The 26,439-nt window shown below is 38.1% G+C and overlaps 2 protein-coding genes across 3 annotated transcripts; one reads left to right on the top strand and one right to left on the bottom strand.

Moving 5' to 3' along the window:
• Positions 1-18: 18 nt before the first annotated feature.
• On the bottom strand, positions 19-15,719 carry adam9b (ADAM metallopeptidase domain 9b). Of its 2 annotated transcripts, none has more exons than XM_015019011.1 (22): positions 15,455-15,719; positions 15,021-15,127; positions 14,847-14,920; positions 14,290-14,368; positions 14,126-14,202; positions 13,101-13,293; positions 12,951-13,013; positions 11,488-11,559; positions 11,154-11,323; positions 10,945-11,035; positions 8,764-8,894; positions 8,455-8,626; positions 5,523-5,612; positions 5,237-5,432; positions 4,956-5,064; positions 3,308-3,488; positions 3,129-3,215; positions 2,934-3,039; positions 1,641-1,770; positions 1,444-1,543; positions 1,225-1,262; positions 19-871 (listed from the first exon to the last, which is right to left on the bottom strand). In XM_015019011.1, the coding sequence occupies exons 1-22, from the start codon at positions 15,552-15,554 to the stop codon at positions 748-750; spliced, it is 2,490 nt and encodes an 829-aa protein (XP_014874497.1). In that variant the 5' UTR covers positions 15,555-15,719; the 3' UTR covers positions 19-747. The 2 variants fall into 2 exon arrangements, with proteins under 2 accessions (XP_014874497.1, XP_014874496.1); XM_015019010.1 differs by having other exon boundaries at positions 15,021-15,130; positions 15,455-15,718.
• A 1,891-nt stretch (positions 15,720-17,610) lies between these two features.
• coasy (CoA synthase) lies at positions 17,611-26,244 on the top strand. The gene is made up of 10 exons (XM_015019004.1): positions 17,611-17,969; positions 19,875-20,626; positions 21,545-21,759; positions 22,018-22,149; positions 22,918-23,107; positions 24,240-24,304; positions 24,396-24,480; positions 24,822-24,919; positions 25,433-25,579; positions 25,670-26,244. Exons 2-10 carry the CDS (start codon positions 19,939-19,941, stop codon positions 25,706-25,708), a joined length of 1,659 nt encoding a protein of 552 aa, XP_014874490.1. The 5' UTR covers positions 17,611-17,969; positions 19,875-19,938; the 3' UTR covers positions 25,709-26,244.
• Positions 26,245-26,439: the final 195 nt, after the last annotated feature.

Here is a 26,439-nt window from a genome sequence, read left to right as displayed (position 1 = left end):
ACGATGATCTGAGAAAACTGAATTTGGGGTTTTTACTGAAAGTAAGCCAACGTCAACAAAATGAACAGAAAGAAACATACAGTGTGTACATACATAAATGTATCTTGTGTGTTATGATTACATGAGTTTCACTTCATAAGCTTAATTACATGCACTGATAAATCATTAATGAAATGCAGCTGTAGTTTAAGAAATAACCTGAAACATATGTAAACATGATATAAATGCACATTCAAAGAAAACATAAATCTGATTGAAATAGATACCAAGCATCTTTTATTTCATTAAAATCAATATCAAAATAACTTTCATGTTTTTATTTCAGCGCATCGTGTCTTCAAAAATTATGACTGACCAAAATGTGGATCATGAGAAGCTCATATGTGTAAAATATATTTGAACTAACTTCATTACAATCTTCCGGGCTATATTACAATATCAACACTCAAAACTAACAACCTTTTAAAAATAAGTTGGAAGGAAATCCCTAAAAATATTTCTTTTTTTTTGTATAGACAATTTATGTGGCTGATTTAACACAAAGTGATAAAGACCGAATAAAACCCACCCACTCCGATACTTACAAGGTGCATCCAACACCACAAATACAAAAACTACAGTCAGCTTTAGAGTGCATACAAGTCCCAGTGAGTGTCTCATTGTCACAGTGATTTAAAACAGTCTCTTTTTGTGAAACACACTCATACACTCACAGCGTCCCTGACATAAAGTGAGCATTAGTTCACTTTATGAACTAATGTCTTTCACGGGGATCGGCCTTGGCACTCCTGGGCCCTGAACTGGAGCTGGAGGTCGGGAAGGAGCCTCGTTTGCTTCCTGGGACCAGTAATCCACTTCTCCATACCTGAAACTGACAGCATATTTGGGCTCAGTTAAAGCTGTAAGTTGTGCAATGAAAGGCTTTAATTAATCCGTGTTGTTTTGTATTCTTCCATAGATCGAAAACTTTTAATTTTACCAACTGGAATTATAAACTAAATTTGATTAAACTGCATTAACTGGAGCAAAGTTGGAATGAACTTAAATACATTTGAATCTGCACTGATTTGATTATATATTTTAGTTATTTTGCTTTGTAAAAAGCCTTGAGATGATTTTTTTTTTGTGAATTATAAACTTGATAAAACATAACTGAATTAATACAAAATTAATAAAAAACAGGTTCACAGATATTACATATGTTTTGAAAAATAAAATGCATACCCTGAAATGGGAACAGAGGTCACTGTTGGAACTGGAGGCTGGAGTTAAATACAGAAACACACAAAAAGAAAACAAGAAATATCCAGTTTAGATATGTCTAAAACAAAAAGCAAAACAGGAAGATATGAACTGAAACATTATTTCTGACAAATGTCTTTTAAATAAAAATAATAATAATAATAAAGCTGCTGCTGTGACTACTTTGACATGTAAATTTACCCTTTCAGGTGGAACTTGTCTTGGAGGCTGAATTGTCACATCTGTTTGAACGTTACCATTTGTTGGTGCATTTGCATTTCTGTTTCCTGTACTGCGTGTTCTTTAAACAAAAGCAGGAAAGATTTTTCTCAAAAACATGCACATTTTAAAAGACTATATGAATGCGTGTTGTAAGTTAGACATTTTCTTTATTTTACTTTTTTCTTCGTTTCAAGCAGATGTCTAGGGAATCCCTTTTGAACACGTAGAGCAGCACCAGAATGGCAGCGACGAGAAGAGGGACAATCAACAGGAAGAAGATCAACAGCCCGTTCCTGAGGGAGTAATCTGAGACAACATTGCTCTCAGAGATGATTCGCCAAGAAATGCGACAAGCAACAAATATGAACTTAATAACTGACATCTGCTAAACACCACTTACAGGTTTCCTTATATGTGTAATTCACTCATTTTGGAGAATAAGTAAATCAATCTGTTGATGTGCTTTTAAAAATATTCATAAACATCCAAAAACTAAAAAACTGCAATGCATTTTTAAAGAACAAGTTTGGATTCATCATGCATTTCCCATTTTTAAGATACAACTTACAACCATTAACCAACTCCTGGCATAATTATGGCTTGATATGTGACTACTCTTTGTTGAATTTCTAGAATTCACTTGAATTGATTTTCTTAAAAATCAGAGCAGTAAATACGGAGCACAAACTATCAATACAACTGAGAAGAAATTCAAACCTATTCTTCTTTATTTACTTCAAAATCAGTTTTGAGAATTATTCTGCTAACGGCAGATCCAGCTTCAACTATTGACATAAAACTATTTGATGGAAAATTGGTTAGGATGTGTGGGGAAAAAGAACTACCAATAAAATTCCCTGAACACTATTGTCCACCATGGACTGCTGGCCACCCAAAAAGAAGAAAACTCGTTCTGAAAATCATCAACCTCAACTATAATTGATAAGCTACCCACATATACATGCCAAATCCTTTTTCAAGAAACATTTTATGATCAAACTCTCAAGCATGGTGGTGGTAGCATCACCCTGTGGTATCATGCTGCCACTGATACCAAAGGAGGAAAAAAAAACACAAACATGTCCAAATTCTCATGGATCACAAACACTTCCTAAATGATTTCAGGAAAGTTAAAGTAGGCCAACGCTGCTTATGCAAAGACCAAGTTCTGTGGATTATGCCTAAAAGATAGATCAGTACCAAGAAACCAACCAATTTAAATGAACTAACAAACGTGTTGGGTTTCTCTACATCGATGTGAGATTCATTTTACAAATTTGGCAACATGTGAACTAAATTCTTGTTTTCAAACCCAATTAAGATTAGTAGTTGATCAACATCCAGTTGAAATCAATTAATAATAAACCAAAACAGTTATGATAATCATTCCCAAACAAAGTTTAGACTAAAACTCTGTGCAGGTTGTAATTCTACAACTTTGTGTGCACATTTAAAGAATTTAAATGTACCTATCATGGCAGGACCGCTGTCGATGCTGCCACCTCGGCCTGCTTTGTTGCAGTTGGGTGGAGCCCAACCGTTGTCACAGTGGCAGTGTCCCTGATCGTTGCACACCTGGATGAATGAAAAACAGCCAGTGAAGTGTCTGGCATTTCAATATTGACTGATAAAAGAGTTTACAAAAAGTTAAAGGCTTGTTTTACTCCTCGTCCACTGCAGGTGGTCTGTGCATCGCAGTCCAGCTTTGGGTCCAGAACTGACGCGTTCACACACTTGAAGTCCACGCAGGTCTAAAGTAGAGGATCGAAAACATCCAGTCAAACTTAATCTGCCGTTTCACTTCCGTCTCCTCAACAGAACATTGTAAATATTATTGGCTCACCTTTCCATTGTCACACGGACTGCCGGGGTTAACATAAGCCGGATCCAGAACGTCGGTTCCAAGGTTGAAGTCTGCATTGATACATTTGGATCCCTGAACTATGTCAATGCTGATTTGGGCACCAGCAGGGTGGTTGTTTAAATCCACATTAGTGCACTGCACCTTTCCACATTTGGCATTCCTATAAAAGAGATACTACTATTACTGCAAAGTATATACATTTTTAAATTCAACTAGATGCCACTTTATTTCTATTTTCTTCAAGATTTGCAGTTCACTTGCATCTCGGTAATTAAAATAAAAATGCAATTCTTTTTACAGATATCAATAGCCAGCTGATAAAAACAAATATCTCGATTTCCACATAAATGAATAGTTAAGGCCAATAAAAAAAAAAAAAAAAAAAATTTTTAAAAAAAAAATTTTATGGCCTACAAAAAACCCGATACCCTTTGAAGTGAAAAAATTAGTACATATACCTGCATTTTTTATTTTCATAGGCGTGTCTGTTTCACTTCGTATGTACGCAAGCGGTTTTCTAAGCACACGTAGTGCAGGAAGCATGTGCATCAGATAACGTACGTGACAATCACAGAGTTCAAGGAAGGCTTAAAGTGGGTGTCTATGCAAGTTAAGCTGTTTTTATTAAGTTTTCCCCTTTGTTGCTACTTTTCCAATATGTGTGTGAGTCAAAACAGGATGTGGTTTTAACCGAAATGTATGCAGCTGTGCCGCTGGGCTCTTCTCTACTCGTCTGCCTTCAGTGACAGAGTCTTCGACCGCTTCAGGCCTTCGAAATAAAACATTTAAAGGCAAAGATTGATCTTTCTCATTTCTTATCAGTTTCTCTACCCTTTTTGTTAATAATTTCCATAGCACCTTCACAGGGAGGGTAAGCCTCAAAGCAGTCATTCCTAAAGAAGCAATCAGTGCTTCACAAGTATCCAAAGCATGGGCTTTCACAGTTCCTGTGTGTCTGCTTCACCAGACGTCAGATGTGCTTTACGTGGGCGGTGGGAGGAAAAGAAAATCTCAGCTGTTGCTCTGTAGTTTAAGGTTCTCTTTTTTAAGAGGGAAGTAAAGTTTGGATTTTATGTAGAAGTCAAGGCTCCAGAGATTGACTGCTGAGTGGAGTTGCATAAAGTCTAGCTTTAAGTTTCTTTTGCAAGTTCCTGTCATCTGTTAGTGCAGGTCTGCCTGACGAACTTCATGCTTCCGTCTGCCGGGAAGCTTCAGGTCAATGAGGTTTTCATTTTTCAGCAATACTTACGACTTTCCCACAATGTTACCTGTACCAAATCCCTGCTTTAATGTCTGTGGAATCTCTAATTACCTAAAAAAAACAAAATCTAGGAAAAGATGAGACACTAGCCCAAATATACACATGAGCTAAGCTGCTATGAAAGCAGCCCAGGCCTCCTGATCACGCACAAGCTGATTCCTTTTGGAACATGTGCCGCACTGATGCAGCAAGTCATGACAAGAAATGACGTACCAGTATGTCTTTCGGTATGTCTATGCACAGTAAACATCATTTTAATGTGTTGCATGTGGCAGATTTTGAATTATGGTGCTGAAAAGACCATTTTTTGGATTATATTTTAATTTACTGACCCACACCTGAAACTTTTGAAGTGTAAGTACTTACGCCACGGTACATTTTATGTAGCCTCCATTGCTGGTGATGCCACAGTTCCCAAACACGTTGCCCTTTACATTTTCATATTCAAAGCAAATATCATCTGCTTTTTTTGCACCTGTTCAAAAAGGAAAGTATCAAATATGAGCAGCAAGAGAAGAGATTAAGTTACTAAACAAGAGAGCAAAACATACGTCAATCATTTTAATTCGTTACAAAAATAATATTAGATCGAAACAAGTAACAGCATAAACCAAATGGATTTCTCGAATGATCACAACAGAACATACCCGATCCAAACAGTTGTAAACACTGGTAATCGTACGTCTGGCAGTGTCCTTCGTAGCAATAGGCTGCATCGTTTTTGCATGGCAGTCCATCCATGATGTAAAAGTTTTCAGGACAAAATCCACTTTTGCCATTACAATACTCCGGAAGATCGCAGACGTCGGCTGACTTTCTGCACTGAGTTCCAGCCACTTTGAACTACCAGAGACAGGGAAGTAAAAATAATCGCTTTGACATGGCGAAGGCAAAAGGGATGAAATTTCACCTGTACTGAAAGGGTTTGCAGACCTGACACTTCTCACAGCAGTAACCATGAGCACAAGAGGAACCACGAGTCAGTTTGCAGGTGGCAGCATCACAGCACTCGTTCTTACATTCCTGTGTGAAATAAAAAGGGAACAAACTATAACAGCACATTATACATCCAAAATGAACTGTTTTAACTCTGAAACATGCACACAATAAGAACATCTCAAATAAAAGAACAGTGGACAAGACAGACAGACAGACAGACAGACAGACAGACAGACAATACTTTATCGATCCCCATACAATACATAGCATACAATGATAACAAAATTTTTTAAAAACAATTAAAAATATATACCTCACTTATATGTTTTTGGAAACTTCAACAGTGGTTTTCTAAAGGTTCATTAGGGAACTCCTTTTTAAAATGTTTAAACAGAGTTGCCTTGATACATATTTTTCACATTTACTTTTTTTAACTATATTTTAAAGGTGCAAAGCCTGGATCACCTGAGACCTGAAAAAACTGCTTAACGAGGGGAAAAAAAGCCTTCAGGGAGGGGCAGAGGGAGTTATTGGGGAGTGTAGAACAGTAACTTAAAGTTAACATTACAGGAAGAAAGGAAGTGACATAAGGAATTGTTGGGAAATGTTGGCAGAGCAGCAACTTAAAGTCAACATTAAAAGCAAGGAACACTTTTGCAATGTCAGATTCTCCAAAACACAATCAGTGTGTCAGCAGCACAGGAGAACCACAGAGCACTGTACTCTCATCATTCCTTTTCACTCTGTGCACATTCGAATTGCATAACAAATCTAAGTCCACTGGTCAGCAGAAATACTCAGATGACTAATCACAGACGGACAAGAATTTGAGTATAAACAACTTTTTGACCTCTTTGTTTCCTGAGTGGAAACATTCCTCTTGTCTTAGACGTCAACGAAACAAGAGATGATTGTACAAACAAGGAGAAGTAGGAGTAGGTCAAACACCATTTCCCTCGTGGAAGAGGAAGTGGTTACGGTAAAGGAGTATAAATATCTCATATCTTGGTTGTCCAACCAGATAACTAGATTGGACTCGAGACACAATTGCAGACATTTGTGAGAAGAGAGAGTAAAATATACTAGTTCCTACAGTATTTGTAGCAAAACGCTACATCTCTTCTACATGTCTGTCATGATCTGATGGGGAAGCAGCATCAGAATCAGGGACTTAAAAATCTTAAGCTGACAAAGAAGGATGCTTCAAAAGCACAATGAGCATCTTTGTGAAAAAGAGAACAACAACAGTGTTTTCAGTCAGAGTTTTACTCACATCGTCTGTAAATACAGACTTGTCCCATCTATACAGAGTTTACGTTTTTTATAAGAGGGCCCCTTCACATAGGGAAAAAAGACATTCTTTGACGGGTGAGGTCAGAATTATTCGTGCAACATGCACAATGTGTGTGTTTTTTTTACTGCCATTTAAAAAAAACAAAAAAACAAATGTCAGTCTACGTCACTCAGAGGAGAGCTCTGAAACTCTAAATGGCACAACAATTATAATTACAATAGCATTTTGTTATTAATGTTTTCTTCCACTCACACTGCTTCTCTACAAAAAGGGATTTTATCTTGTAACTCTTCAGGCAAAATGTCAGCCTGGAAAACAAATACCATCCTTTAGTATCCCAGTAACCAGCCTATGTGCAATTTGGAGGTGTGCACAGTTCTCCTCAGGCGGAAGCCCTTTTACACACCACGGCCAGGGCACAGGGATTTCTGTGCAAGGCATCCAAGTACGGCACTCCTATTGAAGGTTGAGGTCTTTCATTGCTGTTGCTTGAGAAGATCTTTTCTGGTTGAAGCCAGTGCAGAGGCAAGGTGTGACTTGCCTCTGGCTGTCACAGTGAATTATTACTTGAAAGTGCTGCCAGCACACTAATTGTTCAAGCACTGGCAGGAGCCCAACTACACAATCTACTGCTGTTATCAAACTCCTCTATGCCATGCTTGGAAAAAACATGCTGCCAACAAGATACCTAATCAGATCCCTGTAGAGGTTTTGAGCATGCTTAGACAGTATGGGAACTTTGTTTGTGATACAACCCTGAACATATCTTCAAGAACCTGGAAATACTGTCCATGTTCTGGTTGATTTTTAACTCCTAACTAGTGTTTTATAGGTCAGGAGGAGGCCTAACTCTGACCTATAAACTACTACTTACTTCAGTTAAATTTCATTCAGTGATGTACTTTGATGTGCGAATTATTGTCCACAAAAAGGCGACATCGACACAGTTTCTGTGTCAGATTCACACAGTAGGCACTAAAGCTTCTGTGCGCCAGTTTGCAAAGTCCAGAAATCCAACAAAAACAAAGAACAATTTTTGGTAACACTTTATTTGACAGGGTGTGAATAAGACTGACATGACACTGTTATAAACATGACATAACACCTGTCATGAACATGAAGGAGTCTTTATGAATATTTATGACTGGTGTCATAAAGAGTCATTCGGTAAATCATGACACTTTTAATACAAAGTTGACAATATTCAAAATGTCTTCATTATGACAACTTGACATTAACCAAGAAATCATGATTTGTCATAAATTTGTTATAAAAGTATTACCGATTACACTTTAAAAATTATGTAGGTAAGAGATAATGTTAATGACACTGTAATAACTCTTAATGACATCGTCATAAATGGTGATACTTGTTCAACTTGATGAAAGAGGAATTGTTAATGACTATTTTTAAAGCTTAATTAAATCTTTATTGTTCGTCCTACTTGTTCCGCTTTATTTCAGGTAGGGAGAAATAATTACTGTTTTAACGTTTTTGACAGTGTAATAACACTTAACGACATTATTATGACTACTATTATGACATATTTATTACATATGATCATTATTGGTCATGTCAGTCTTATTCACAACCCGTCAAATGTAGCGTTACCCAATTTTCTAACTTCTTTACCTCTTTTGTGCCACAGTCGCATTCCTCTCCTTTGTCCAGGCGTCCGTTGCCACATTCAGCGGTGCCAATCACGTCTGATGCCGAAGGTTGATTTCTAAGACACACGCCTCCCCCGCGGACAATCAAAGACTCAAAGTCCTGCTCGCTGCATTTACTGAACTGGACGGCACCGCTACAAAGTAACAGCATTAAACAAACAAAGCGGGCTAGAGTGAAACAAAAGTAATGTCAAAAAGCTTCTATGTTGTTTTAATGAAAAACTACGAAAGAAATATGGATATAGAATACAATAGGTGGATAATGTTTTACCCGGCTCCCGCTGACATGATGCAGCTCTTTCCGTTACAGGCGCAGCCACTGGAGTCGTGATTCATGCCCAGGTTATGGCCCATCTCATGGGCCACCACAGTGGAAACAAAATTCAAGTTGTCATTGCTGTACTGTGAAAACAAAGCGTGGTATTTAGCTAAAAAAAAGAAAAGATCTGTTTTTAAACATACAACCATGGCAAGAGAGCTGGCAAAGGTTTATGCTTTTAAGATTTTGCATTTCATGATAAAAACACATCTAGATCTTGCATAGTCCTTAAAATTGAGTAAATATGATTTAAAATAATATACAAGTTCATTTGTTAAGGAAAGCTAAGCTAAAACTGTACTTGGTGTAGAACAGTTAATTTTACTGCTTCCATAGGAACTGAGAACAACTGGATTTTACTAAGCAAAGGTATTTTTTTTAGCCAGTTGAATAAAAGCCATTGTTTTGGCAGTTGCCAGGTTTTGGTAATGTTTACGATTCTAGGCATGCCTATAACGCCATGTCTGACTAATAATAGTAGGAAAAAATAATTCACAGGTAGAGGACATCCAACAGCATCCATGTTAAGTGCGAAACTCTTAAGTACAATGAAAATGATCACATTGAAAACAGGTTATAAACAGCATATCTTAATAATAGTGAAACAGGAGTTGAAGTTAAAGGTGCATAGCACTGTTTTGCAAGTTAAAACAGCACAAATAGAAAACATCAAGTACGGTTCCTTCCATGACTGTGGTCTCTTTTTGTAAAGATGTGAAAAAGCCTTGAAATAAATAAATGTAATGGACATTGAGTGACCAGAGGACCTACTTTTTGCTACACAGTCAGCAATGTTTTGACAGTTTTTTGACCTCCCTTCCCATCACCTTCACTGCACTTCGTAACAATATACATTTCTGTCCTCATGCAGCTCAGTTTGTCACTTTCAGTTGATCAGGCAAGTAGATATTTTCTTGCAGCTATTTTCTGGTTTATGTAGGTCAGCATGCATCTGCAATACATAACTTCTTGTCTTTATGATTTTGAAGAGCATTAACTAGGTCTCTGCTCTGTCCAAGGAAACAGGTCCAAAGGTTAAAAGCTTAAAAATGACTATGTAATCATGCATCAGATAAGAAAGGTTTATGGATGCCAGCAAGTTTGAAGCCTGCCTAACAAATTTGCTCCAAATAAGTACTGGATTTTATTTTTTATCTGTGTTAAAGCAAAAAAAAAAAAGAGGTTTATTATAATGCAAAAATGGCAACTCAACTAAGTTTCTAACTTTGTATATAATAAAATGTATTAAACTTAAGAAATTTTCTCTAAAACATGAAATCAAAGCTTTGTTTAAGTGGCATAATACCCAGAGCAATAAATAGGCATAAACACAGCATATTAATGGTCTAGCATGGTGGTGGAAGGTTAATGATATGGGCTAGTTTTGGAGTCGCAACTAAAATTATTTTAAGCAGTCACAAGATCCTTAGTAAACCAAAGCACTCCACTCTGAAAAGTGAAGACACTCATCAATCAGATGAAATCTTACCAAAATAAAGCTGTGAAGCGGAAAGCAAACAAAAGCAGCAACCTAAAGCAAAATCGCTAAATAAATAAAAAGCCGAGGCACTGCACTCACTAATCCGAACTTGACTGAAGAGGTTGCAACAAAACCTCAAGCAAGTTGTGCAAAATAGATGCAAACAGTTCTAAAAACCTAAAAGCATGCAAGTCAAGACTGGAAAAATATTCCTTCATAATGGCATGTTAAACTGATAAGGTGTTATCAAAATAAATTTGTGTTGTTCTGCAGATAAACCACCAGCCACTGAGTCAGTGGGTGTACTTAGTTTTTAAAGGTAGTTTTTGCATTTTGACTCCAACTCTTTACATCAAACAAAGAGTTTATAGATGTTACTTTCTACTTTCTACAGCAGCTATAAATACACACGCAGCCATTTGTAAATCAGAGTGCCAAAAGCATCTAAAGAATGTGGCAACCTAAAGAAAGAAGGTTTGCCATGGAGGTTAGAGGCATTCCAGTCAGACCTGTTTCGCCGGTGTGTCACTTAGAGCTTGAGACAGTCAGCAGTCCCCCATTAATAAAGCATACCGTGTCAGATTTCCTGTAAAAGCTTATTGTGTCAAAGCACCGTTGTGTCAGCAGGCGTTCGAGGTTAAAACAGAACCTACCACGTTAATTCCTCCAGAGCTCGCAACGGAGCAGACGGTGCCAACATAGGCCATGCCCAAAACGCCACCGCCGTATGACCCCGACCGACCGCTGGCAGTCACATGGAGAAATAAACAAGGTTAAAGTCTTCTCTAACAACCTCAAGCACAGACAGAAACCTAAGTTAATGGTTTGTTCTGCTAAATAAAAACAGACGAATGCTACTTACACAATGAGCTGACCGATGTCGTGCCTGATCTTTGGCAACAGCGTGCTCTTCCTCCATTTAACAAACTCTCCCAGCACCTGTCCAGCAGAGCCGTCCACACTGAAAGGATTACTTTGCTTAAAAATCTCCAGGCCCACAAGCACAACTCGGATATTGAGCGGTTTGTAGTACTAAAAGAAAAAAAGAAAAAAAGAGAGGCCGATTTATGTTAGCATCAGCGATTATCGGTACAATTGAGGCAATTCTTAGTTTGAAGATTGTAAAGATACTAGAGCCTGTGCAAAAGCAATTGAAGAATAACAAAGATATCTACAAACACAGCAGAAACTCTCACCCCGTCCAAGAGGTTTGCCATTTGCACCATCTCCTCTCTGACTGCCGTTTCATTTTGTTGCTTGTAATTATACTGTTAAAAAAGGTCAAATGTTTACAAAAACAAACCACATTCTCAACAATAAAATAAACGTGCATAATCACTTGATTCAGCCTTGTAGCATAGCTCTGAGTCACATAATTGCAATGTTTAAAAGTTCAATATGTTACAAGAAGATTGATGACTGCCAAAGTATTATTTCTTAGTGAAATGTTACACTAAGATCAAACTTTCTGATGGAGAAGGTGAAAAGATGACAGATGAAGGTAAGCGTTTAGCAAACGGCGAGAAAGATTTTTGTAAGAGATTTTCGAAGTTTAAAAAGTAAACAACCTTCTTTACTGACAAACTTTATACATTATATAGTAGTGGCCAAAGAAAGCACATAATTTTTCATTTAAATGCATTTATTAAGCTTAAGGTTATGGTGTATCACTTGAAAATTATTCAAATAACGTCTTGTTAAAAATTACAATGTATTTTGTTAGTGGGGACACATTTATTAACATGTAATGTATCTACATTAATAGGTTAGAAACTATAGAATATTGAACAGATGCTACCAGTTGCAGGACACCAACAATTATGAACTAGAGTTTCAGACCGCTGATTTAAAGGAATGTCTCTGTAGTGGTTGTTGTAGTTATGACTAATTCTTATCAGGGCCTATCTAGAGAGACCAAAGTTCCCTCTGAACTCTGAAAGTGAAAGATCACCTTTGAGCAAATAAGTTATGTTGACTTTCTGACATAATCAATAAAAGCCACAATAATCCCCGGACTTTAGTCCTCATTGTTCATAGGATTTCTCATCCCTCACAACCTGTTGCTCCTGAACTCAGATCCAACAAGTTCTGCAGTGACGTTGCTGATTTGGTAGCTAAATTGAGAAGAAGACAAGCAGGATCTGGGTGCAGCTCTGGTAGTAGCTTGACTATAACCCATAAACCTTCAGAAGAATAGGACATCGAGATTATTGGATCCCTTAATCTGGTGCATCCAAGTAAAAAAAAAATAAAAATAAAAAAAGTCTCAGTCTCAATACTCAAACATTTTTTTTTCAACAATTATTCTCTAAGCCAGTGGTCTCCAGCTCCAATCCTCAAGGGTCGGTATCCTAAAACTTTTCGATGTCTCTCTGCTTCAGCACACATGGGTTGAGTCCACTTACTAAGGGACGTGTCTGGAACACCAAGGTGTCCAGGAAGCATCCTAACCAGATACTTGAGCCACCTCAACTGGCTCCTCTTGACATGGAGGAGCAGCGGCTCTACACCGAGTCCCTCCTGAAAGACTGAGCTTCTCACCCTATCGCTAAAGGAGAGCCATTTAAGTCAGCCGTGTCTTCATCACGACAGACCAGTTCATTGGTTAAATCAGGATGTATTTTACTGATAAAACGAAAAGTAAATCACAAACACTCACCCTGAGGTTATCGACGACCAGCACCAACTCTATGTAACTGGTTTGAGGTAAAGCGCGTTTTCTCTGTTGAGACAAAAATGAGTCAAAGGAAAAGGATTTAGACAGAAAAGTCTCCATTTTACACTCTAAACATTTAGATGTAGAACGGACCCTTAGGAGAGAAGTCATGGACTGGGCAGGCTCAAAGGGTTCATAGTTGGGTGTCGATGTTGCTTCACCAACGACCCCGCAGGTGACTGGCTCAGAATGAGAGTCCTTCAGGAGGTAGAGAGCGTGCTCGTTGGTGGTGGACGCCGGAACGGGCTCCAGTCCAAACGTCTCGTTTTCAAGGAGGATCACACCCCTGTGGAGACGTAGAGCACAGCAGGCTAAAGGAATGATATAGAGCGGTACCATGGAAGTTCAGCGGCTCAGCAATCAAATAAAAATGGATCGGTAGCAATGAACTCCAGGGAATGGCTGCATGATATTGCAAAAACAGAGAGTTGGGTTGCAGTTAGAACACATTTTTCTCAAACTTCAGGCTTAGAGTCATAATAACGTCTTGGTTATTATAATTTTAGAGTCCCAACCTGAATGTGACAGAGAATGTTTGGAGGGAGCTAAAGCTTAGGGTGATTTCTCCTCAGAAATGTGGAGCTCATCAACAAAAATACATCGTCAAAATACCAGTGGAAAACTGCAAAAAGCAGCTCTGTGATCAGTGATTGGATCTGACTGCTGTAACAAATGTTTAGGAGGGGCATAAATGATTTTCAAAATAGCATTTTACAAAATAGAAATAAAAAAACAAATACTTTTGAAAGTTTGATGATCTTTCCAGAGTCGCCAGTCTCATTTTATTTTGTTTTATTTTTGGAGCTTCTTATCAACAGAAAAAGGGAGGCTGGTCACAAGATGTGAGAATAAAAAAGCTTTTTAAAATAACAACCTTTAAGCAGGCAAGAAATGTACAACTCATTAAGTTCACGTTTCTGGAATTTCTTTTTTCTTTTGTTGGTCTGATGAAATATACAAATCACAAAGATCACGTTTTCAATAACTGTAAGCAGAAAACAAAAATAAAGGATTGAAGATGTGCTTTTGTAATTAATTAATTAAGTTCCTGAAATAAATAAACTCCAACTGGAATGTAAAATGTTCTGCATGCCAATAATCCAAGCAAAGGTAGAAACCTGAGGCCGGAGCACGTGCTGAGCGCAACCACTGAACCTTCGTATCCCTCCACCGACCCATGGTAGTAGCAGTTCACCTGAAAATTTAGAATAATGTAATTTAACACTTTTTTTTTTTCTTAAAGCAGTTCTTTTAAGGACGAACGGCCAATCAGGAAACTCACATGTTGTCTTGGATATGAGGTATTGTAGTTACCGCTGGCCTCACGAGAATACTGGACAAAATTTGGGTGTAAAAATCCTCTGAGTAGAAGAGAAAAAAAAATAAATGTTTCATTTTGAAGATTAAAAATTACCAGTGGATCTTAAAAAATTGTGATATCATCCAAAATGTAACTTAGTTCTGCAGTTAAACTTAAAAAGTGTTCCATGTTTTTGTTTTGGGTTTTTTTGCTTATTTGTTTTGAAAATCTGGCTCACAGCTAATCAAACACACAAATTTCAGTTGCTTAGAACAATAAACAGTTAAAGAACTCTGAGAATGCTCAGACTTTTGGAAAGTTCAGTGGAAGGAAGAACTGCCAGGATGCAAATAATTGAGTTTAGATTATGTACAAGCCATAATCATACTTCGACATACACACTTAAAACAAATCACTTTCTCTACTGTAAGTAGGATTGTAGCATTACTCTTAACTGGATCACTGCAATAACTTAAAAGTTTTGATTTTATTAAGATGAACCTCTATCGCCTTCAATGTCAGTGATGATGAGTTCCTACCTGTTCTTTTCCAGATGGAGAATATGCTCTTTGTTGTTGATCATCAGCGTGTAAGATACTTTATCTCCATATGCCTATATGAACACAACACAAACAAACAAAAATAATCACGTAATTATACTAACTCAGATAAAAGGAAGTTAAAGAACATTTATAACGCCAGGAACCTACTACCTCTTCCGTCTGTGAGGTCCGATTGAGACTCCTTGTCCACCTGTTGTTGATCACTTGTGGCTTTACAATGGAGTATTTGGGCAGTTTTGATGTAAACCCACTGAAATCTTCTGGAGGTGGAAAGGAAACAATGCAAAAATACTGCTGCGAAGGAACACTTTGAATAGCAAATGCTGAAAAAGGAATCTACAAGCAATCCGAGCACACACCCAGAACAATTGAATTAGGTAACATTTCAATCAATATCCTTTTGTTCTGTTAAATAAAACAACACGATTAAAGTAGAACATACTTCCAGAAGCTGGCCTGTCAATAAATCTGAGGTCAATTAAAAATACTTCTATGACCCGATCGGTCTAAGAGAAATACAGAATTAAAGCGACTTTTCTTTTTCAAAACGAACCCAAAAAACAAACAATTGAAATATCACTCACCCTTGTTTTCTATCTCAGAAATACATAAGTGGAGGATAAAAGCTATGAAAATGGGTTTCCTGATAATCATGATGGTAGAAAAATGTAAAACATCCAACATCAGGAAGTCTGATTCCGATAAGACGTCTTTTTCTTTCTGCTCAGGTGCTCTAGTGGGCGTGGCTATGATAGGTGGGCGTATTCCGGGAAAACGCGGAAGAAAAATTACACTTGGGTGACTTGTAAAATCTGTTTTAGAAAGTCACAGTGTTTTTAAGGATAAGGTTTACAACTGAAACTTTGTTGCCATTGTTTACCAGGCAAAGTTTTGTCATGAGTCATTTGGGTGCGCACCATTTTGTAGCTGGTACAGCAGTGGATGCCGTAGGTGGGCGTGATTTGAACTCTTTTTTTAACCTGTACAAGTGGTTTATAACTAGGAAGTCTCTTTCAGATCCACACACAGACATAAAAGGCTGTAGAGGAATCCGGACCGTAAGGCAGATACAGCTGCTGTTACCAGACTCGTCCACAAGATGGCACCATAGTTTAAGGATCAGAAAAACACAGATCTTCAGATCATATTAGAAACAGCTCGGATGTTTAGCACATATGGAATGTAATAATTTATTGTTAACGCTATTATTAATTTTGATTTCACTTAGAAATAGTGTAATTTTTTTTATTTAAATATATGTCAGGGTTTATATATAGTGTTACAAAAATATTTTTAAATAAAGTGTCGTTTATCCCAAAAACTGAGTTTACAGATGGTTTGATTTCATTGATCAAACCATCTTTTATGAGGATCTGCATTCCTCTCACCAGGGTGAAAAAGCCAACATGTGTCTTAATTTCCAAAAATTGCCAGGAGTTTGTTTTTACTTGAATCTTCAATTCTTTTCTCTCTTACACTGTGTGTTTTTTCATTGCCATATGCAGTATCTTTGCCTCTCTAACCCCCAGGCAACCCAAATGAAGCTGCTTCTGCAAGATAACAGTGTGTTACGTTTTATATTTGTAAAGGGGAAAAAAAGAATTGCATTAAATTATTAAATTTCCAATTAAAAGAAAAAAAAACTCCCCTAATGGTCAGTTTTATTTGGCAGTTTGTGTTTGTAAATGCCGTAAATTCCCCTGCTTAATGCTTTCCCAAGAGCCTCGGGCTAAAGAAAATAAATTACCCAGGAATTTCAATCATGACGGCTGTGAAACTCGTCCCAAACTTTTCTAAACTTGCCCTGGAGGAAATATTAACGCATGAACAATTTTCTTAACGTTTTTAATGAATAAATTTGTATTACATTAGTTCCAGCATGATACATTCTGTCGCCCTTTGGTTCTTCAAAAATTTAAAAATAAAAATAAAAACGTTCAGTGTAAACTAACTGTAGAGCAAGCAAAATTTCAATTTTATGTGTGAAGATAAAATCAGGATTACATATAAACTGACAACCTATTTAACATCTACTCTCTAATAGCAGCAGCAACAAAAAAAACAACTATAAAATTTGGTGACGCGAAAAATAGCACATAATACAAATATCTTAATGGTTAATGTTGCATATATAGTAATTTAAAACCAATAAATTAACAGTTTGTTGGAAGAAACTTGAAATTTACTACATATCCCACAATTCCCGGGGGCGTTTCAGTAGTTTCCTGAAATATTCTGTGGGTGCGCATCATTTTTAATCCGGCGAGTCAATCAGTACGCCAAGCGCACCCAGCCTTGAAAGAAACATCTGAACTCCACCTCAACTACACCTAAGGAGGTTTGTAGACTTGTAGGAACAAAAAGAAAAACTTAAATAGATGTAATTTGTGTATTTGTCAGTAAGTTTACAGTCTTTGAGCAAACACAGTATTAAGTATAAATAAGTCAATAGAGAATACTGGCAGGAAGTAAAGGGACAGCGTTTAGATTTTAACGCTGTAAGTGAGTTGTTTTGTAATAACCACTTCCTGCCGCCAAAAAAACGAATTTTATCTAAATTTCAGAGTTAAATTCCTCCCAGTCGGCGTCGTCATCGTATACCCGCCCCATCACCCGGCTGACTGCCACAGAATGCGACCCCTGTTCGTGAAACGTCACGTGACTATTAACAAATCAAGTGAGGGACCTGCTCCTTTTGTCATCTCCGGTGAGGAAGCCGGATAGACTCGATCAGAAGCGGCTTGTGAGGAGTTTATTTACAGAACCCAATACGGGGAGATATGTTCACCGAATAGTGGCAACCTATAAGAAATATCTATCTTGAATGCCGACATTAATGTTCGACAAAACAAATATTCTATGGGGAATAATTCGCAGACTCCACCTACTCGGTGTTCCGGCTGCGTGGAAATGATGCGGACCCCGTAACTTCAACCAGAAGCTGCCTCCTAGCTGTAAGAAACAGAAGAGGAGTGTGAACTGGCTTAAAGTGTGTGTAAATGAAGGTTGTCCGATGAACAGTCAGCACAGTAAATATGTGTACAGCTGTGCATATGACGATTAGTCCGTTCTTCATGTCTCGTTAGCTTTCTTCATCGGGTAAGTAGCTGCTCAGTTGCATATGTATGCAGTTAGCTGTCAGTTACAAACGACAGTTAAAGCTGTGTTTCTGGGGCTTAACATGTGTATGGGGCAAAAATGCAAATTAAATTATGGATGATAGATATAAAACACATTTAACTCGCTCCTATTGCTTTACGTTCAGTTTTCTTTGTGCAGTTGTTTATGAAGTATGATTGTTGCTCTAAATGTGGCTAGCTAGTTGTGAGTAGGACTAATTTAAGGGACTATTTTATGATTTATTTTGTTTAAAAATGAGACCTCTTTACCAACAGATTATATTAAATCCACACTGAAAAAGGTGACTGCATTTATTGTCGCACAGCTTTTTGTATCGATTGGAAGTATTGATGTTAATCAGCAATTACTGAACGAATTTGGGGTTTTGATCTGTTGCCAGAATGACAAATTAAGAGTGCAAAGTGCACCACTCTGTTCACTCCTAAAGTGCATCTAAGCTTGGTGTTTGGACATTGTAACTCTGAGTTAAAATGTTATCTACCACTGTGTTTAAATATAACCAGTTGCAGGGGTGAAAAAAAAAATCCTCCTTTAGTTTCTGTCTCCAGAAATCAAGGTGTTTGTCCCTGTGTGCATTTGCAAACTGTAATCTGGCTTTTCATGTTACATGACATGACACCACCCGTCAGTCAATCCAGCTGGTTTGTCAGCAACTACTGAGCAATCAGTGGTTGCAATTTGTCCCAAAGTGAGACACTCCTTACCTGGAGGAACTGAACCTTCTTTACCTCTGACATTATTGGAGTTTATCATTACGAATGTGCTGCAGCCATTCAGACTTGAACAGCTCCACAATTCTCTTCCTGATATATTTTTGGGCTTTAATTCACTGTTTAAATAATTGGTAATTGTTTTGTATGTAAACTTCCGATTTTAAAGACATTAATAAATAAATCTCTGACATACTCTTCCTCTACACTGCAGAAACACAAAATATTACCAAGTAATTGTGGTCTAGTTTCTCGTGCAAATATCTTAGAGCACTTCAAATAAGACAAAACTAACTCATAAGTAACTTTTAAACAACATATAGGAGCTTGTTTTAAGTCAATAATTCCTTAAAATTATAGAAAAAGCACTAGTTCTACTGGCAGATTAATTCATGCATATCCTGGGGAAAAATGTCTTGAATTAATCTTCTAATGTTTTTCTGCAATTTTTAGAAATTATTAACTTAAAACAAATTCCAATATCTTGCAGAAAACTTATTTGTAACATAGTTTTATCTTATTTTCTGTGTACTAAGATATTTGCACTAGAAACTAGACAAAAATTACTCTGTAAGATTTTGTATTTTTGTAGTGTAATTAATGTGGAATTTAGCAAATAGAAATCATTTTTGTGAGTTTGAAAAAGTTACTTGTGTCTTTTCATTCAGTGTAGATAAACTTTTGATTTCAGCTGTATTGTCCTTTAACAATATTAGCTTTTGCCTTATTTAAATAATACAAACTAAAGCTATGGTGTCTCAAAGTGTGGCCCGGGGGTCATTTGTGGCTCTTGAAAGGATTTCATTTGGCCCCTGACCACAAGTCAAGAATGGTAAACATTTTGGCCAACAAAGTAGAAAATAATTAATGACCCCCAAAAAAGTGGAAATTGTTTTCCTTGTAAGAGGCAACTGTTGGAAGCCCTCTTCATGTTTTGAATCTGTAAAGTTAGACAGATTTTGAAAAAGAAAAATGTTGTTGAGTAGAAACAAAAAAACAAAAAAACAATCACAAACAAATGTTTACATATTAATGAATTTTGTGGCCCACCAGGAGTTTGAATTTGCCCTTTGTGGCCCCCAGGGTAAAAAGTTTGTACACCACTGAACTAAAGCTCTTTACCTATAATTTACCCCGCTTTTGTCTTCCTCAGTGAGCCGCCCACTGTGACTCTCCTCTGAGACTCCTGGGAATCCCTGTGATCATCAGACTCAACCATGTCCATGTTCAGCACAGGCATCCTTGTGCTGACATCTCCTCTCCAGACTCTCCCGTTGCGCATCGCTCCGGTTCTCAGCTCGGCCGCTCAGCTCGTCGACCGCACGCTGTACGTCCACCTCCATCCCGGCCTCAACCTGACCAGTGGGACCCAACCTCGACCCGTTTTCATTTCACCCGTAGTCGACCTGTCCACGCTCATCACTCGGCTCTACAACAACGCGGCGGACGTATGCGGCCACCTGGATGTTCGGGTTTTGCTCACTAACATCCGCGCTCAGCCGGCTGCCGGCGGCGGGAACGCAGCTACGAACTGCCCCTTCCCCACACCGCAGCCTCTGTTTCACTCGCCAGACGTGGTGCTGACGGACTTTGCGCTGCAGGACCCGCATCAGTCCAATCAGGTCCAGCAGTGTCTGGAGAAGTACACCGGCCACTGCTATGTCTGTGGACCCGGTATCTCATCAGTGCTGCTTCATCCGCAGCTGGTAGAGCTGCAGGAGAAAGGGGACGAGCCAAAATGTGACCAAGAACAAAAGGCTGGACCCATGGAAACCTACAGCGATGTAGTGGTAGGAGGAACGTTCGACCGCCTGCATGGAGCCCACAAGACGCTGCTCAGCATCTCGTGTCTCCTGGCCAACAGGAGGTTTGTCATTGGTGTGTGCGACCAAGCAATGCTTAAAAGTGAGTGGTCCTTTTAAGACTTTAACAACATTTATTCATGAAAAGCTCTGATGGTAAAATGATGCAGCGCCTTGAAAAAAGTATTCATGAATGCTACGACCACGTTATTGTATTTTGGGGGAATTTATGTGATAGAACAACTCAGAGGAAGATAAATTAATTAACAGAAGATAAATTATACTTGGTTTATGACGGTTTTTATTAGGGATGCACCATTATGAAAATCTGATCCGATATTAAAGTTGGTTTTATGACTAGGGCTGAAACACTCTATCAATCTATTATTTGACTACCATTTCAAGGATCATCTGATCCTTGAAATGGATCAAATCCATTGATTTGGATTTCCATTGAAATCCATTTCAATGGATCCTTGAAATGGATTTCAAGGATCCATTTCAAGAAATGGATCCTTGAAATGATCCATTTCAAGGATCATTTGATCCTTGAAATGGTAGTCAAATATTTCGGTAATCTGTTACTTATTATACAGACTCAAAAAAGGCAATTTACTGAAAGAAAAACACCTTCAAAGCAGTAATTGAGCAAAAAATAAGTACATTTTGCATTTAAGATTAAAAAAAAACATTTGTCTGTGATATGTTTTACCCAGAATGCTTCAAATGGCATAGATTTAGCTTCACCTGTTTAAAAGTTTTCTATTGAGCAACTTCTGAGATCCAAGTATTGATCAGTTGATAAAAACAACAACAGCAGATCATATTTAGAAGAAGCCATCAGGTCAAAAGGTTTCAGTCTCTACATGTGTTTTTCTATCGCATAAAATCCCAATAAAGTACCTTGAAATCTGCGACCGTAACACGACACAATACGGGAAATTTCGAGGAGAACGGATACTTCTGCAAGGCGCTACATGTGGGGAACTTCTGGCTGACTTTTGCTTCTCTCCGGTTTCAGAAAAAGTCCTAAAGGAGCTGATTGAGCCGTACTCTGTGCGAGTGCAGAGACTCCAGGAGTTTCTGCAGGACACCAAACCGTCCCTGCAGGTGGAGATCCTCCCACTTGAAGACCCCTTCGGCGTGTCCATCGTGGACCCCCTGCTGAAGTGCATCGTGGTCAGCGAGGAGACGAGAAAGGGCGGCGAGGCCGTCAACAGGAAACGCGCTGAGAACGTACGCTGCCCCGTTTCACTGAGTTCAAGGTTGCCTGATGTACTTTTGAAAGTATTTTGTACGATGTTTATTGTAATATTTTAGGCTGAACAGAACCTGAAATCAGACACGTTGTCACGGTAACATCAGCGCAGGTCACTTGTACAGATTTCATCATAGATCCTGCATTCGTCTGACAAACAGCCTGAAATTGGAGATCACTTGGAAGCAGGTTGTAATATTTCTTTTTTTTCTTTTTTCTTTTTTTACTTTAACTAGGACCTTCCACCTCTTGTCCTTCATGAGATTCAGGTGCTTAAGGATGCTCACCGCAACGAAATTGAGGAGGAGAAGATCAGCTCCTCCAGTCTACGCTCTCGTCTACTTGGCACCCTCCTTAACCCACCTAAAGTAAGTTCAGCTTATTTTCCACAAATCCTGGTCAAACAAATAATATATAATCAGATATAAAGATGACTTTCGTTTATAATTATCATCTCAGATTAAGAAATTCTAAAAACAAAAGAAACAAAAAGAACTGGCTTCTTTATTTATTTGTTTATTGCTTCTAACACCAATAAATGTAATTTAACGATGTGAAAACATCAAAACGTATCAATAAACTTGAACATCATTACGGTGAAATATAATGATAAACCTAAACCGCCTGTCTAATCTATGACAGATTTTATATCATAAGATTTATTTCATTGATTAAATAAGCTCCTTTTCTTTTTTGTTACTTTTTTGCCATAATAAAGCCAGTGAGCAAATTTCTTTCTGGTCTGCAAGAGTAAAAAACTGTTTTTTCTGTGTTTTCTGCAAAACAGGAATAAAAGCAGGCATATCGGAAAGAGCAGCTGAGTTTTAAATCCATTGCTGAAAAGTCGGACAGTTAATCTTTTAAGCTCGGTTTTATTGTGGCCAGTATAAAGTTTGAGGAAACGCAACAGCTTCCAGAACAAAGGTTAGAAACCTGGAGTCTGGTTTGCATGAGTGTGACCTAATCTCTCTGTTCGCCGCTGGTCATCCAGACGGTTTCCTCTGTGAGGCCGGGGAGCCTGTTTGACTCGACTCAAGGAGCCCTGACTGGTTTTTGTTGTTGCTTCTCCTGCCTGGAGCCTCATTGAAATGTTCTTGTCATCTCATGGATTTTTTTTTTTGCCTCCCTTGCGTCAGGGTTCGCCTCACCTCCCTCCTACCCCGTATGTGATCGGTCTGACGGGAAGCAGCGGCAGTGGAAAGAGCTCCGTGGCCAAACAGCTGGAGGTTCTGGGCGCGGTTCGGATCGACTGCGATAAGCTGGGTCATGAGGTGTACCAGCCCGGTGCACACTGCTATCAGAAAGTGCTCGAAGTTTTCGGATCAGGTAGAGACTAGCTTTACTTTCAGGGCTTGTTAGAGCTGGCAGGTATCAGTAAAGGTGCTTATTAAACATGAATTATGTAGTGATGATGCTAATTTCCTTGAAAAGTATTTCGTGATACATACGGTAGTTGCAGAACGCCCATTGAATGTTTTCACATTTTGTCACGTTGTAGCTACAACCATCAGATATTATGTGTATAATTCTGAACTGGAACAAAAAAAAACACAGGGATTTCCAAAAGTATTCATACCATTTGTACATTGTTCATATTTAATCCCATTGCAAACAACACAAATTAGTACTTTGTAGTGGCTTTGGTTGATTGTTTTGTATTGTTGTGCTTCTGTGTTGTTTTTTTTTTTTTTCTTTTTTTATTTAGTCTGACTAGGTGATATGGCTTATAATGAAATCTGATTTTTTTTTTCTCATACCAAATTTGATTTCTGATTTTTCTCACTTTCTTTTCTTAGAAAGAAATTACAAAATGGCAGAAAATGTTTTCACAAACTGGATTTTATTTCAATCGTCCCTTCTGTGAGTTGACCTAAATTCTAAATAATTAGAAGCCATGAAATTCGCTTGTCATATAAGTTAGTTGACTTTGGGTGGCTTAACATCCTCCGAGTGCATTGGTGTGGGGGAAAAAAAATCCAGATTTTTCTCAAATTAAATCTTTAAAGACAGAAAAAAATGATTTATCGTCCTAGCGTAGTATTTAGTTCCCCTAATCCTGCTCCTGACAAGCTTCTCTGTCCCTGCCAAAGAAAATAATTCCCACAGCATGATGCTGCCACCACCATGTTTCACGTTTGTTTGCATTTAGCCCAGAAATTTCAGAGGTGGTCCATCCTGATTAGAGTACCTTCTACATGTTTGATTCGTGTCCTGCATGACTTTGTAACAATGACTATGTCCACTTCCACCTGAGCTGTGGATCGCTGCAGCTCCTCCAGAGTTGCTCTCATCTGTCTCACTTCTGCCACAAGTTCTTAATTTCAGTGTGAAATTTGACTGGGATACTTTTTTATTACTTCCTTACTTATTTGAGTTTTTAAAAGTAAAGAATGTCAACTTGGGAGAAATGTCGCTTCCAGAGTTTCTTTAATCCTTTTCTCTGTCTCATTTCTTGCAGAAATTCTGAATGAGGACAAAACCATCAACCGGCGAGTTTTAGCATCAAAAGTATTCGGGAACCAGGTATTTCAGCACCGGATGTGTCGCATCGCAAGTCTCTGCAAAGCGCAGCTGTTCTTTTGCAACTGATTTAAAGGTGATGTTTGTTTTTCAGGCGCGGTTAAAATGTCTGACAGACATTGTGTGGCCTGAGATTGCAATTCTGGTCAAGCAAGCAGTAAACCAAGCCAGGAAAGAAGGTGATGTATTTAATTATTTAAGCTGCTCACAGTTCTTTCCAGTGTTTCTGTCTGAGTGAAGCTGGTTTTTGTATTTTTGCTCTCTTGAATCCTTATATTAAAAGCCGAATCATTCTTAGGTTCGTGCTTTTGCTGTGATCTTCTGCTAGAATCGGTTTGACAGAAACTTTTATGACAAAAATGTGAGAAGCTGGAACAAAAATTGCGAAAGTTAACGTATAGAGTTGATGTGAACGTTTGATCCCAACAACAAACTTTAATTGCATGTTGCATGCACCGTCACGCTTTCAGCCACAGTATGGTCTTGTCCCTAAAATAATTTCTTCTTTGTTGGTTTTCAGGTAGGGGGGTTTGTGTGGTGGATGCAGCTGTTCTTCTGGAGGCCGGCTGGATAGACTTGGTCCACGAGGTTTGGGTCATCATCATTCCTGAGGAGGAGGTGATGATTTCTTACCTACATTTCTCAGTGACACAAATAGAAGCAGCACTTATGCAGACTTTAATAGCTGAAATACAGTTTCACATACAACTGAGAATCTGTGGCAAAACTTAGGATTCCTGACCAGAAGCTCTACATCCAAATGGACTGAGCTTGAGCCCATTTGAAAAGATGAATTGGCAAACATTTGGAGTCTAGATGAACAAAGAGTTAGCTAAAAGTTTGTCTTCAGATTTATAGATTTGTAGAAGTTGAAACTTTGCATACATTGAAGTCTGTCTCTGGTTGTCAAGTGACAAAATGGGAAAAATTTCAAAAGGCATAAATACTTTTTCAAGGACCAAACGCCATTAAACATTCGGTTTGAACATTTCATGCATTAAGTTTTAATATGTGGTAACCTTTTTTTGTGTTTCTTTTACAAAATGCCACTAGAGTGCACCAGAGTTTCTAAACTTATCTTTGCTATGAAACAACTGACGCTTTTTTTTTTTTTTTGGCGATTCTTTCCAGGCTGTGACAAGAATAACCGAACGGGACGGGGTCAGCAAAGAAGATGCCCTCTGCAGGCTGCAGAGTCAGTGGCCAAGCAGCAAACAAGTCAAGTATGCTAACGTAGTGCTGAGCACTCTGTGGGAGTCAGAGGTCACCCGGAAACAGGTCAGACACTCATCATCACGTCAGTCATTTCATGAAGCAGTTGCATGTAATTTAAATGGACTTTTTAAAAAAATTTTATTTAATTTAAAGGTACTTAAAGCTTGGAATCTCCTTCAGAAGAGAATCTAGAAGACAGAGGGACGATAGACAATATCTCTGGATTACATCAGCTTTGACTTGTGGAGAGAAAACGCAGAAGGAAGTGTGCGTGTGTGTGTGTGCGTGCGTGTGTGTGTGTCGCCAGTGACCAATCCACCGGAGGAAACACTGCCTTAAACAAAACATGAGGACAGTCATCATGCATCTCTAGCTAACCAAGCAGGCTCCCTCACTTTATTCAAGAACCCAGTGCCTGAGCCTCTGCAGAGGTTTTTAAGTGTCATTTCATGTCCAAGATGCTTAATTTAAGGGTGAATGTGAGAAAGTCAACTTGGAAGCGAAGATAATTTAGATTTTAAATGAGTAATAACCAGTGAGGTTTAGGTCAGATTAAATTTTTTTTTTTTTTAAGTTGTCTTTAAATGATCAGTGAACATTACATATTTCAACATTCGTGTTCTTGGCTGTATCCAATGTTAATACTATATATTACTAAGGTATTTTATAGTTCAGAAATATGTGGATGCTAATTTGTAAATAAATCCTTATTTCACAAATAGGCATTACTTAAAGTCTCTCATTGAACTTTGTAATTGTTTTCCAGAAAGGAGAAATTAAAAAAAAAATGTTTGGGGGAAACTGGAGCGGATTCTCCGAGATCCAATCTGTTAGTCAGCGCATGCGCTTGGTCTGAAGTGACAGAAAAATTGCTTATATTTAAACAAGTCGATGTCTAATAACTTGAGGTTTACAAAGAAAAA

The sequence above is a fragment of the Poecilia latipinna genome, unplaced genomic scaffold, assembly GCF_001443285.1.
Source record: "Poecilia latipinna isolate Pla-1442-1.1 unplaced genomic scaffold, P_latipinna-1.0 Scaffold2357, whole genome shotgun sequence".
In the NCBI taxonomy this organism is placed as follows: Eukaryota; Metazoa; Chordata; class Actinopteri; order Cyprinodontiformes; family Poeciliidae; genus Poecilia; species Poecilia latipinna.
This window is presented reverse-complemented; position numbering and strand designations above follow the sequence as displayed.